This window comes from Amphiprion ocellaris, chromosome 7 (assembly GCF_022539595.1).
Source record: "Amphiprion ocellaris isolate individual 3 ecotype Okinawa chromosome 7, ASM2253959v1, whole genome shotgun sequence".
Classification (NCBI taxonomy): Eukaryota; Metazoa; Chordata; class Actinopteri; family Pomacentridae; genus Amphiprion; species Amphiprion ocellaris.
In genome coordinates this window covers 32,219,933-32,234,337 of record NC_072772.1, presented here as the reverse complement: position 1 = coordinate 32,234,337, position 14,405 = coordinate 32,219,933, and the positions used below count along the sequence as shown (strand labels likewise).

Below are 14,405 nucleotides of genomic sequence, written 5' to 3'. Positions count from 1 at the left end.
AAGAACAAGAACAAAAAAAAATAAATAAATAATGTCTCTCTATTGGGTGGTAACTTTCTACTGCTTTAAACTATCTAATAACTATAAATTTGTTACTTTATGTGTGTTTAATCTTTTGCATTTTTGCATCTGCTCTGTTATTGTTTTACCTTAGTTGTTGCTGTGTTGCCTTCTGGGTATTATATAATATATTATTTTCACTAGCAGTAGTAATAGTAGTAGTAGTAGTAGTACTAGTTTTGGATCAGTGTCTTTAAAGCCAACATAAATACATAAATACAGAAATGCATGAAATTTAAGGCTCATTCATTTTTATTGTCACTGTTGTCCAAGTTTCTTATCTGTGCACCTACATATTTTGTTTTCTTTTTTGGCTACATTCTAATTATTGCCTCCACACCTCAATGCAGTTTAAAAAAAAGCTGAATGAATTAAAGTGTTAATGGTGTGTGAAAGCTAAATGGTACAATGCTATTGTTTCTTTCATAAAACTTAACTTGTGTCACAGAAAATCAGAAGACATGATGGAAAACTAGTGATGGTCCTCTGATACCCGAGGCTTCGACACATGCGCTGTAGCTCATGAAGCAAACGTATCGAGCCACTGTGCCGAGGCGTGGTTTGGTCACGTGACTCGTGACGTTTGAATCACTTCAGTGACGTTTGAAGCACTCAACTGCTTCGAATCACCTGATTGGTTCGGTTTGTTATGTGAATCACTCAGCGGGATCGAGTGTTCCGGGATAGGAGATCCCTATTTAGTGTTGTTCATTTGAATTGTTTTTCGCACATTAGATTGTTTTTTTTGCTGTTGTTTTTGCTTTGAGAGTTAGTAGTATGTCAGATTTCGTATTTCGTAGAGAATAGATAGATAGATAGATAGATAGATAGATAGATTATATATATATATATATATATAAAAATATATATATATATATATATATGTATATATATATATATATACCCCCACCCCCATGCCACAACACCTGGCACAGAACCTTGTCAGGTGCTTAGCTGACAGACTACAAACCAAAGAAAAGAACAGTTCACTGACTGTTGCTACACTTGTGGCTATGCAGTTCAAAACTTTTGGATTCACCAATCAGAGTGGCAGCCAGTGTGAAAGAACCTTTAATAACAGAATGCACAACAATTAACATAAAGAATACCAAGCAGCAGTCATCTACGTCACAAGCACCACCACAGCCTCGTCCTCCACCACCAGCAGCACCTTCCACAGGTATTCTTTTTCTCTTCTGAATAGGGAATGACTGACATTTCTGGTGATGATGATGATGATCTTCAATATTTTTCAGTTCAACTGTGGAGCCTATTAGACGAAGACGCAAGTAGAGCCTGGCAAATGCAAAGCGCCACAGCGAATGCAATTGTAGAAAGAACGGCAGACCCACTGGCTTACTGGACAACCCACAAAACCATTTACCCAAACTTGTACAATGGAGCCAAACATTTCCTGTGTACCTCAGCCTCATCTGTGCCGTGTGAACAGGTTTTTTTTTTTCTAAGGCTGGGGAGATAGTGAGTAAAAGAAGGAACTGCTTGAGTCCCAAACAATGTTCCCTGTAATGTTTCATGAGTCTGAGCAAACACACAAACTCCCTGAGCGTTCCTTGGACCACTGTGAGCAACATCAGACTTGTGCACTGTGGTCACACCAGCATCACATCCATTCAAGTTACATGGTTCATTAAAAGAATCAAATTACAGCATTTACATTTCTGTTAAAACACTTTGACAACAGGAGCCAGTTGAAGGCTGCAGTGATTTTAGTGACACTACAATGTATAAGAGTGAAGTTATTGAATATTTGTCTCTCTTTACTGTTGCAGCGGTTTTGCAAATTGCAGACAGACCCTGTTCACTCCATAGACACCAATGTTATTCCTGTAGCTTGAAAGACAGCTACTTTTGATAAAACTGGGCTTGTAGCACATTGTCTGCCTTGCAACAATGGGAAAGAGGCACCGTTTATGTTTTGACAACCTATATCTAATGAGTTATTGATGCTGGAAGTCCCAATCTGTGAATATCTTTCCAACTTTACTGAACTTGGGGCCACTACCACCTAAGGAGTGATATATTTAATTTTGAAAAAAGCATTTAGCCATACTTAAAGCTTTAAGTGCTTTATTAACACGGAACTAAAAATTTTGTATTGTTTTATTATCACAGGTTCTATCTGAAAAGAGGTGGCATCATTTTAAACAGTGAAATCAAACTAATAAAATGTAATGACCAACCAGTGAGTAATACTGGATTCTGCAAAAACATGAACAACTTTTAAAAAAAAAAAAATCTAAATCTTATCTTAACACAGTTAATGTATTAACTTATTTATGTGTGTATGCATGTATTTATTGATTTATTTAATACTGTTAACATATCAGAGTTCTGAGTGAGTTTTTCGTAAGATAGACAAAGACCATTTATTGATTACATATAGGCTGTTAAATGTTTATTAAAAACTAAAAAGCATTAAAAAAAAAAACAACTTAGGCATTTATTGAGTCACTAAAATACTGTAGAGTACAGACCACATCAGCATGATTATAAGCATCCTCTGGTAAATGAACAACCAGATACTGATGTCTCTCACCATATGGACTTCAGGAGATGATTAGATGATGATAAACTGTGACCTACTGGTTGGGTTCTCTCTGTTCTCATGTTTCTTACATGTTTGTCCCCTGACAGCCGGGTCCTAATGTTTTTTGAGCAACACACCATACTATGACGTTTTTACAATGATGGTTCTACTATGGAACCAGTTTGACATGTTCAGGTGTTCTTTGTGTGAAAACTCAGAGATTTCAGGGATCAGAAGGTGGTTTTCAACTTTCTTTGTTAACTTTCTGCTTCAACTTTAAACTAAATTTCCTTGACTAAGCCAGCCCTCTGGACTTCCAGTAAGCTGTGTTCCTATTGGCTGTCCAGGTGGCTGCTTGGTGTTATCAGGAACACCTGAGCAGCTTGGTGTTATTAGGAACACCTGAGCAGCTCAGTGTCTTCCTGCTTTATTTAGCTGCAGACAAACATTTCCTCTGCTTCTCTTCACCAGTGAACTGGGTTTGGCTCCGTTTCTTTAGTTTGTTATTTAGGCGTTGGCTTGCAGCTTCCAGCAGTAAAATCATCTTTAATGTGTTTCTTGGTGTGTTTTAGGGCTTTGTACTGGATAGTTGTCTTGGTAAATGTGGTTCTTTAGCCACAGTTACCACATGGTGCTAATGTCTACAGTGATTAGTAGATTTGGTGCAGTTGTGTCTTTATCTTGGCTGTAGTGAGTCTTTAGAGGTTTTTGGTCAGACACATTCTGTGTTCTTGTTTGAGAACCGATGTTGGTTGTTCAGAAGGTAAGAGTTCCTGTCCTGATTCTCTGTTCTCAGAGGTTCTCTGGTAGGCTACAGGAGACTTTAGTGTTTGGGTTGTGCTAGTTTGGTTTTTGTTTGGTTTCATTTGGATGACTATCTTGAGGCCCCTCCATGTGGTTTAGTGAGGTTTTCTGGAACAGTTCTCCAAAGCAACCTGCAACAGAAGAGACTTTGAGAGTTTTTAGGAAGTTCTGGAGACCAGACTTTAGAGCAGCAGAAACATTTATCAGCAGTTTGAGCTGGAGAAGGTGAGCTTCAGAGTAGAAATGAGAAGGAAACCTTCTTGACCCGTGTGGTGAGGTCCTGTACCAAGAGTTTGAGCAGGTTGTGAAGAGTCTGTAGTTCTTTGGTCTGAAAGCACAAGAAGAGTCGACTCATTAAAGGAGAAAACAGGAGATATTGTTGGTTCTTCTGTCGCTCTGCAGTTTCCTTAGACTGAATATCAAGTTTATATTTTAAATGATTTCCCATGTGAGCCCAAGAAGACTTCAATAAACTCCCTCCATCCCCTGGACACAACACATTTTATTACCATGTTAAATGTTTTTTTTTTTTAATTTATTTTTTTTTATGTTTTTGAGTTTTAATCATAGTTTTTTCTATTTCCTTGTTTAGTTTTGTCATCTGTGTAAAAGGTGCTAAACAAATAAAGTTGATAAACTGAATAATTGACTAACTCATGATTGTGACAACAGAAGTATTTTCATTGTGATTTAAGGGTTTATTTCATTTTTAAGGTTGGGGTTAAAATCTTGACAGAAAAAGAAGATTAAAGAAATAAACTACATAACAAAAAGCAATTAAATCAAACAAAAAAAAAATACAATAAAACTTTAAAAAATTTTTATTGTTAAAAAGATTTAAGAAATTTAAGATGTAATTTTCTAATTAAACATTTAATTTTTTAATTAAATGTTTTGTCTTTTTAAAGGTTTAATAATCTAATTAAATGTTTTGCATTTTTTTAAATGTTTAATATTCTTGTTTAATTGTATTTTTTAAATGTTTAATTATGGAAAATATTTTATCTGTAATTTTTAATATTTGTATTTTAAAAATTTTGTTTAATTTCATAATGACATGTATTGTATGTTGTTGAATTATCTAATTCAATATTTTGTCTGTTTAATAGAGTTAAAAATTAAATACAATTAAATTATATGTACATATACCACCTTTTAATGTTTAGTTTTCTTTTTAAATGCTTCATTGTATTTTCTGTTTAATTCCTATTTGAAGTTTTATTGTCTTTATGATGTAATTTTCTAATTAAACATTTAATTTTTAAATTAAATGTTTTGTCTTTTTAAGGGTTTAATAATCTGATTAAATGTTTTGCATTTTTGAAAATGTTTAACATTCTTCTTGTTTAATTGTATTTTTTAAATGTTTAATGATGGATAATACTTTATCTGTAATTTGTAATATTTGTATTTTAAAAATTTTGTATAATTTCATACTGACATGTATTGTATCGTGTTGAATGATCTCATTCCATATTTTGTCTGTTTAATAGAGTTAAACATTAAATTACATTAAATTATATTAAACAGACAAAATATGGAATGAGATCATTCAACACGATACAATACATGTCAGTATGAAATTATACAAAATTTTTAAAATACAAATATTACAAATTACAGATAAAGTATTATCCATCATTAAACATTTAAAAAATACAATTAAACAAGAAGAATGTTAAACATTTTCAAAAATGCAAAACATTTAATCAGATTATTAAACCCTTAAAAAGACAAAACACAGGTACCCATATAGCTCAACAGGTTAAGCGGGTGATCCATGTACAGGGGCTGGTCCCTGACGCAGCGTCCCGGGTTCGAGTCCCGCTAGTGGCCCTTTGCTGAAAGTCTTTTCCCGACTCTTCTCCCCCGTTTCCTGTCTGTCTCTCACTACACCTATCCAATAAAAGGCCAAAAAAGACAAAACATTTAATTAAAAAATTAAATGTTTAATTAGAAAATTATATCTTAAAGACAATAAAAGTTCAAATAGGAATTACACTGAAAATACAATGAAGGATTTAAAAAGAAAATTAAACATTAAAAGGTGGTAAAACATTTAAAAAGAAAAACCTTAAAGATTTAATCGAAACATTAACAGACTGTCTGAAGGTTCAAACTAACAGAGAACTACTCAAGAACTTTTAAGATTTCAGTCCTCAGACTGTGTGAAGGTTCAAACTAACAGAGAAGTACTCAGGAACTTAGAAGATATCAGTCCTTGGACTGTCTGGAAGTTCAATCTAACAGAGAACTACTGTGGGACTTAGAAAATTTCAGCCCTCAGACTGTGTGAAAGCTCAGGTCCTGAGGACTCGGGAGGTCTGGAGGCTTTGAAAGTCTTGGAACTGAGGGTTCAACCCTCCAGCACAAAGGCTAAAGTCCAACCTCCTGAGAAAAACGATCGAGTCGAGACTCAAAAAAAACTCGAAAATGGCAAAAAAATAGATGATAAATGCGCAAAAAAAAAAAAAAAGTATCGCACGCAGCTTAGAGGGAACAGTGGTCCCAAAACTGTTGATAAATTATTTCTCAATAAAACCTCATAACCAGTTACATAAGCACACCCTCTTTACTGACCTCTTTACCAATAAACCCCAAGACATACTTTGCCAAAATCCATAATAATCCATAAAATCTTTATTTGCACCAGCCCCATGTGAAAATGACATCAGTCTGTATTTGTAGAGCATCTCATGAATGTAGCAGCACCGTTTAAATGTTTCATAACACAGAATATAAGCAAAGAGTATATAGGGATGCAGACAAACATGGGAAATAAGAAACGTGCTCTTCAATAGTTATTGTCATTATTATTACTAGTAATATTATTTCTGTGTCCACTACAACCCATACAATCATCTAGTGTAGTCAAACAGGAATGTGTGCATGGCGAATCAAATCCAAAACAATCCATGAACCAACGACCACGTCTTGATTGCACTTCATATTATTGACCACTAGATGTCCTACTCGAGCACTGTGTGTCATTGAGGCCTCGAGTAATGAACCATGTTTTGAATGAAGTGTCGAAGCTTCAACAAAGCCTCGATCAGCCATCACTGTGGAAAACTGCAGAGAAAAGCAAGACAGCGAGGAGAAACTCAGAGACAAACCGGAAACTGCAGGTGAGCGCCAACACCAAGCTCCTTACTGCGCCTGCGCTAGTACACGTCGGTTTGTTATTATCACGTGACACAAGACACTTCCGGGATGCCAGCTTTTTCAGAGACGTTACTGGAAGCTACTAGAAATGATGAAACACCAAGTAATACACACTACTGACGTCTCACTAAGAGGAGTATAAGTACAACTTGAATTTGTCCGTGAACCTTAAACTCTTCTGAAGCTTCTTTACCTGGTTAGACACTCAAATTAACTTTGAGGTTAGCATTAGCATTAGCCGGAACCAGGAAGAGCTTCCCAGCAACCGACTGGACTCACAGTAAGTTAAGTCATGCGGATATGTTTGTACTTCTGAGGATTTTATTGGCTAAATGTAACATTTTATGTTTTACAAAGAAAATAGGCTTTGTTGTCTTAGTATCGCGATGATGTTAAATCTACTTGCAGCCTTTTATTGAGTTGCTAATTTACAGAAACTAACTGCTCGTCTGGAATAACATTTAGTAAAGACACCTCTCTGATAGTAATGAGTATTTCTTCTTTTCTGGTCACTTTAGGATGCCTAAATGACTTTAGGTTTGGGTTATATCTGATTTTAAACTTAGTAAAGCCTGTGTGTAAACTGTAGTGTCTGTGTTTATTGGCTGTGATTATACACCTTAATGGAAAACTGCCACATTACCTGAACAGCAGACAGATTAATCAGTGTATTCCTGAAGCTGCTGCAACATTCAGGACACCATAACAGCAGCTGTGGTGATTTTTACTAGCATTTGCTGGCACATGTGGTTGTAATGTTACTACTAAGTATGGACAAACCAGGACAAGCACTCTCTTGTTTCGTCAGTCTCTTCTTGTATTATTTTTTCTTACTTAAATTGTAAGCAGAGTCTGAAAAATCTTTTTGAAGTTGTAGAATTTGTGTGTGCGCAATAGACTTTTCAGATAAGTCAGATTTGTTTATATAGCATGTCGAAAACATTCTGAGTTGACCAAAAAGCTGCACATTTTATGAGTCAAGCAGCAACAAAATAATGTGCAAAAGTAAGAAAGGACTTAAAAATTATTTTGTAATGTGGAATATACTACTTCGCCCGAGTCAGCTGGGATAGGCTCCAGCCCCCCCCGCGACCCTAATGAGGATTAAGCGGTGTATAGATAATGGATGGATGGATGGAATATACTAGAACAAAATGCTAAAATAAAGTAAAGCAAAAATGGCAACTTGTAAGATCAATTTGTAAGCTAAAATAAATATTATTTAAAAAACTGAAATGTTAAAATGATTAAGAGCAATCAAAAGTGATGAAAACATTAATTAAAAATGCAAACAGAGGAGGAATATTTGATTTGAGCTGCTACTGTAAAGGCTTGATCTCCTAAATTAAAAATAATTTAGAAATACTGTCTCAGACATAACATCTGTGATTCCAGAGAGTCGGTTAGTAATTCATTTTAAACAAGCCGTCACATCTGACAGAAGCTCATATACTGAAGTTTGGACACTCTGATTTTGGATGTCAATTTTAACGCATTTTTTATGCATATAGCTTTTTCAAAGGTTATATATCTAGCAATGCTATATTTTTAATTTGAAATGGGGCTCTTACCGATTGAAGTGATCTCTGTTCACTGCAGCAAAGGAAACACAAGAGACCAAAATTTATAAGGAAATGTATTTACACTGTATACAGCTACTAAAAAAATTCACAAAGAAATTACTCAGGGTCAGAAACAGATAGAATTAATCAAAAATAAAATTAAACAAAAAAAAACAACATGAACTTTTGAATGGTAAACAGTTTAAATTCAGTAATGGTGAGAAGGAAGCTGTGGTTTATCTGTCAGGGTAAAGGTGGATAATGAACAAATAGAAAGCTAATACAAATTCTCTAAGATGAAATGCATGAGGAAGTTAATGACAGTGCTGTAAAGTGAGAGTGTCTTTGTCTTTGTTTTCTTTTTTTCTTTTTGTGATGGTCATAGAAATGCTTGGTTTATTTCAAAGCAAAGTGAAAGTTGATTTAATGTTCATGCTTAGCGATGGAAAAATGGGTCTGATTCTTCTGAGAAAACTCTCTGCTGCTCTGTAAAATTGCTGAGTCACAGTTCTAAGTTCCCTCTGCAAGCTGTGCCATTCATGCTCTCTGTATCCTCATCATATACATTCCTTACTGAAGGCCAGACGCAGTCATGGGGAATAGAGGAGTCAAGGTATGCAGAGTGTAAAACAATGAGAGTAAACCACTAAATACATTATTATGTCAAAACAACAAATGGACATCAAGAAGATTTATAAATTAGAAGACTCAGATTCAAAACTACAACCATGAAATCTCTGTTCTAATAAAAAAGTGGGGCTCCTCCAGTGATCAGAATATTGTGGTAAAACAGAAATGGTTGAAAATTAATCTCATTGCAGGCCATTCATTCCATCTGTTGTAAGACTGTACAACATCAGCATCACTGGCTGATGTTAACATAAACTGGACTATATCATATCGTCTTAAACCATGGTAAAATCTGCACAGCAATTCCTTGCACTGCTGGCATTTTCTGCACTTTTACAGTTATTCCACAAGCCACTTTTTGCTGATGTAATTTGTTTATAGTGTAGTGATACTCTATTTATTCATTTTTCGTCCTTCATTCTTGTATATATTGTATATATTATTGTTATTACAATTATTATCTTATTGTACATATGAAAGATTTTTGCTGCTGTAACACGGGAAATTTCCCGTGAAGTGGGGAATAATAAAGGATTATCTTATCATGGTTGTTTCTGTGTAGGATTTTGTCATTATGAGAAACCGACAGAGGGGATCCCACCTGGGCCTGATGCTCCTGGCCTCTCAGGTGTTTCAGGTGGGACTGAACAACATCCCTCCGGTCACTCTGGCTGTTCTGGGGCTCAATGTTTACCTTTTCCTGTTCCCCGCTGCTCCATTGATGAGGGTAATTCTCTAATACAGCATTAATATCACACACAGTTTTGACAGTTTCAAAAATGTATACAAACAAAGTGACATTTAAAATAGTGCTGCAGGTTTGAAATAATTTTTGACAAATATTTGCAGCTCCCAATTTATCAAATGTGAAAAAGTTTGGCTCTTTTTTTAATTGTAGTAAATGTTGATGATAAAACCTGAAAACTGCTACCTATCCAATCCCCAGGCTTGTGTGAGTGTCCAGCAGGCGTACTGGTTTAAAGACTGGCGTCGACTTCTTCTTTCTCCACTCCATCATGCGGACGACTGGCATCTGTACTTCAACATGGTGTCCTTCCTCTGGAAAGGAACCAAGCTGGAGCGCCGGCTGGGAGGAGCCTGGTTCATCTACCTGCTGTCAGTCTTCTCTCTGCTCACCGGATTGGTCTATCTGGTGCTGGAGGCGGTACTTACAGAGCTGACCCAGGACCAGTCCTACAGCATGGCCTGTGCTGTTGGCTTCTCAGGTATAAACTATACTTCAAATTACTAATAGAACGTGTAGTATAATTGGTCCTGAAGGCTGGACTACTGAAATTCTCCTGATGCAATGTGGAATAAAAATTTTAAAAAATGGTAGTATCTCCTCACACCACATGCCCAACCAATCTTTCTTTGACTCTTTTTCCAAAAGTGCTGATGTTTCTTCATCGATCTTTGTATTATGGCTGTTTCTAGGTGTTCTATTTGCTTTGAAGGTGCTCAATAACCATTATCATCCTGGAGGTGTGACCTATGTGTATGGTTTCCCCGTACCTAATCACTATGCTAGCTGGGTGGAGCTAATCCTAATCCACATAACAGCACCTGGGTGAGTTACTAATCAAAGATCCATGTTAGAAATTCACCAGGATTCTGGATTAAATACTCACTTATACCGTAGAGGGTATCTTCTTCGCCATGGGTGTTGCTTGAGTTTTTGAGTGGGATAACTCATATTTAAAGGACCAGTTCCTTCATTTTGTTGTACACTACACTAGAAAGAATATTGTAGAAAAACAAATCACCTCTCGACACACAGCTACAGAGAATGCAGGTGAGGGCAAAGGAAGCTAATTTCAACAGTTGAAGAAAGAGAAATTACAATTAGTCATTAAAGGAGTTTTGTTTTGTAGACAGCCCCTCCAGCATTAGTGGATTTATAGACCAGAAAGTCAGGTCAAATTTGAAAGGTAATGTGAAAAAAACTAAGAAAAATTCCTTCATTTTCTTTAGGAAACAGCTCATGATAGGGACTACAGTAATTCATCAGCATAAAAAAGAAGCATTGACATACCTCTGGAGCAAACTGATCTCATTTGGAGTTTGCTAGAACATCAGGTTACAGAAATACTGCTTTTTCAAGGATATATTGATACCTGATACTGCTGTAGGTGCAGAACCAACACTGGAAATGCAACTTTCCCACCAGTGACCATCCTTTTATTTAGTTCTGACACATCCTTAAACTTCAGTAAACTTTTCACCCCTACTTTCCCCCACGGATTTGCACTCGGTACAGTTAGACATGATATGTGGTTTGATGCTATGAGTGAAAGTGTCCACCAGATGGCAGTGTTTCATTGAGTTAATCTGTGGCTCTTCCTCTTCAGGACATCTTTCGTTGGTCACCTGGCAGGTATCCTGGTCGGTCTGCTCTACACCACTGGACCACTGAAGCCCATCATGAAGAAATGTGCAGGTCTGGGTTCATGTGTGTTGCCTTATTGACTGCATGTCCTTGTAATCCAGTAAAAGCACCCTGTCTGTTTTAAGAGCTCTAAAGATTCAAGTTTTACTTAAAGAAATAGTGTTTTCCTGAAGCTATAAAAAGTGACAAATGCAATGTTTTGGGAATTAGATGTGACTTAGGTCATTTACTGGCTTCACAGCATCTCTCAGTCTCAGTAACTATTAATTCATGTTGGTTAAGTGGTAATTTGTGCATATGTTTATATGTTGACAGCATGAGGCAGGTTTGTGTACCATAGTATTAATCCATGTACAACTTAAAAGAAACAACTTAAGCACTGTTTGTACTGACAGTGCCTGTTTGTATATATTTTCACCAGAGTTTGTGACATCGAATGGCTCTTACTCACGGCCCGCTTCATACTACAACTCCTCAGGATCTTCAGGTATCAACCTTTCAATGAAAGTTACTTTATATAAAAGCTTTTCCTGACTCTAATTAATTGTTTAACTGCAGTACAGGACTTTGTGCAGCACCTGAGTTCTGTCTCTCAGTTAATGAAATGATGATGAATCTATTGTCTGTGGCCTGAAGCGAGCACACAACACATCAGTGAGCCGCTCTGTAGTGCTGAGTGAAATGTTCTTTCATTATCATGAACACAAACACAGTGCTGCAGCTGTAAACACTCACTGGGGCACTAAATTTGTAATAATTCATAGCTGAAAATAGTCAACAACAAATGCACTATTTCTGATTGTGTGCCACAGATGGGAAATCAGAACAGAAAAATGTTTTTAGAGAAGATATTGTTGTTTTTGGTATTTTCTTGGCTTTAGTAGACAATAAGAAGAATATAGAGTATCCCAGCCTTAATGTTGTGTGTGTTTGTGTGTGTTTGTGTGTGTGTGTGTGTGTGTGTGTGTGTGTGTGTGCAGGCTACCGTGGTACTGGTGGAGGATATGCAGGAAACCATCAGTATGCACCACATTACACAACAGATCATACAGCACCATATACAGGTGGACTGACAGAAGAAGAGCAGTTAGAAGCAGCCATCAGAAACAGTCTGAATGACAGAGGTAAGACCGCAAACAGAGCGTTTTGATAAATGGAAGCTGACTGGGGTCACTCTGAGTTTAAGAAACCTTTCCAATTTAAAGACCCTAGATAAAACTCAAACAAAAGGACCATGCAGCTAATAATATTTTGTTTTGCAGGACAAACCAACCAGAGAGGAGCTCCTCCTCCGTATGGTTTCAACCTCTCTGATGAGGACACAGCAGAGGAAATCAGATGGAGAAGACTGAGGAGGTTCGACAGCTGAGCTGCCAGACAGCAGCAGCAGAAGAGAAGACAAATGCTTTGTTGACAAGACGCAGAAAGTCTGGTCCAAACTCTGCTTCCACAGACTGATGAGGAGCGTTCTAAATGACAAGGTTTAACCACAGCCTCACACATTTTAGAGCTCTTTCACTGTGTGGTTCTCTTTGTTAACGTGCCCCTGAGCTTTAGCTGGTATGCTGTGAAAAGTCTAATGTGAAGGGTACAATGTATGTATCGATGCTGAAGTTGTCTTTGCAATTGCTCATATGGGATTTATGGGCAAAGTTCCAACGGAATATAAATTGTGAAGTAGTTAGTAGCCATCATAGTACTTTAAATGCTGTTTAATGTTTAAAATCTATACATGAATCTGAGAAATACCAAATATTGGTCGAACACTGCTATATTTAGACCTGTCAAACCTGGTGGATTGATGGAGATTTCAAAAGTTTTGTTTAAACAGCACTGAACACTTAATACGAAATGTAGTAAAAGAGATGTTACATTGAAGAGTCATTTGAGAATCATTATCCCTTAAATTTACCCTTAAATTCAAAAAGCTATGAAGGGATGTGATTGGAAAATACTCTATTTGAAACAGCTTGATACTGAAGCTAACATGGAAGCAAGGAGGGCTTCTAATCTCAACAGGCCTGTACTTCATTTACTCAACTTCAAAATTCAATATTGAGAGAAAAACTGGGGAAATAAAGCTGGAATTAAAATTTTAAAGGATGAAAATTAAATTCCTCACCACCCCCCCACCCTCCGAGATGTTAAATCTGAACCGGCCGGTATTTTCAAAGCAGGTTCAGCAAAAATACACCAGCAACACCCACATGACATCCTGACTCATTCTTTTTTTTTTGTTTTTTTTTTTTGTAAGATTAGCCTTTTTAGATTACCAAAACATGACTATATTTTTATACTCTCCTGTTACTATGGGTGATGAATGCGCTACATCAAAAGGTAAACATCTGTTTTCATATAGCCCCAATATGCCTGGTAATCTGTAATAAATGTTCTTTTTAAGCACATGAGTATTGCTCACGTTCCTGTTTTCGAATTGCAATAATCCCTGCAGACCAGTGATCCATTGTGTGTTCCATATTATGTATTTTTTTTTTGAAAACCATTAAAAAATATTTTTAAACAAATGTAATTCCATAATATAACCTCATAGAAGGTCACCAAACTAGAGTGTCGCTGGATTTAAGCAAAGTTGCATGTCGCAGAGGTCCATTGCTGCCTCTGATTCCCCTAAAGCCCCGAGGCCTGATGGGAAGTGGGACAGCTTAAATTAGAGCCGAGAAACCCGACGAGCCTCACATCACCCCACATGGGTCTAAAACCATGTCGCTTTAGATGTGTTCTGTATCCAAGTCCTGTTCTCTGGCGTGTCATCTCGGGTAAAAGACGGGGTGAAAAGGTCGGGTGTTAAATATCCAGACTCACAGTCACAGTAGGTGGATGTGTAGCTATTTTGAAATCAGACGTGTTTGCATAGTTTGATTTTTGCGTACTGCTGAGGGGAGCGTGGGAGCTGAGTGGAGCACTGGGGCCTGGCAGAACATGAATGAGGGAGGCTGCAGAGTGACGGAGGGCCTGACAGCATGAAGACAAGGATGACACATGCACAGCGCTAGCAGATGCTGCCATCACAGTCTCGCCTGTCTGTAGCACGAGTTCACATTAAAGGCAGTTGGTGGCATGTTGGCGGTTTCTACGTCTTTTTCCGTGTCTGCGTGTCGGAAAGTTCTGCGTCAGTTCATCATCTCACATCACACTTTGTCCGTGAACAGATTCAGCTGATTGGTTCTGTGAAGAGCTCCACCACCATTGCATTGGCGATATCTGAGAAAGGCTTCTATTCTGGTTT

General features: G+C 37.0%; 1 protein-coding gene across 1 annotated transcript; it reads left to right on the top strand.

Annotated features, from left to right (window-relative positions):
* The first annotated feature begins 6,622 nt into the window (after window positions 1-6,622).
* Window positions 6,623-13,563, top strand: rhbdd1 (rhomboid domain containing 1). The gene is made up of 8 exons (XM_023297917.3): window positions 6,623-6,857; window positions 9,332-9,496; window positions 9,716-9,995; window positions 10,207-10,339; window positions 11,121-11,209; window positions 11,580-11,645; window positions 12,139-12,282; window positions 12,421-13,563. Exons 2-8 carry the CDS (start codon window positions 9,344-9,346, stop codon window positions 12,525-12,527), a joined length of 972 nt encoding a protein of 323 aa, XP_023153685.1. The 5' UTR covers window positions 6,623-6,857; window positions 9,332-9,343; the 3' UTR covers window positions 12,528-13,563.
* Window positions 13,564-14,405: the final 842 nt, after the last annotated feature.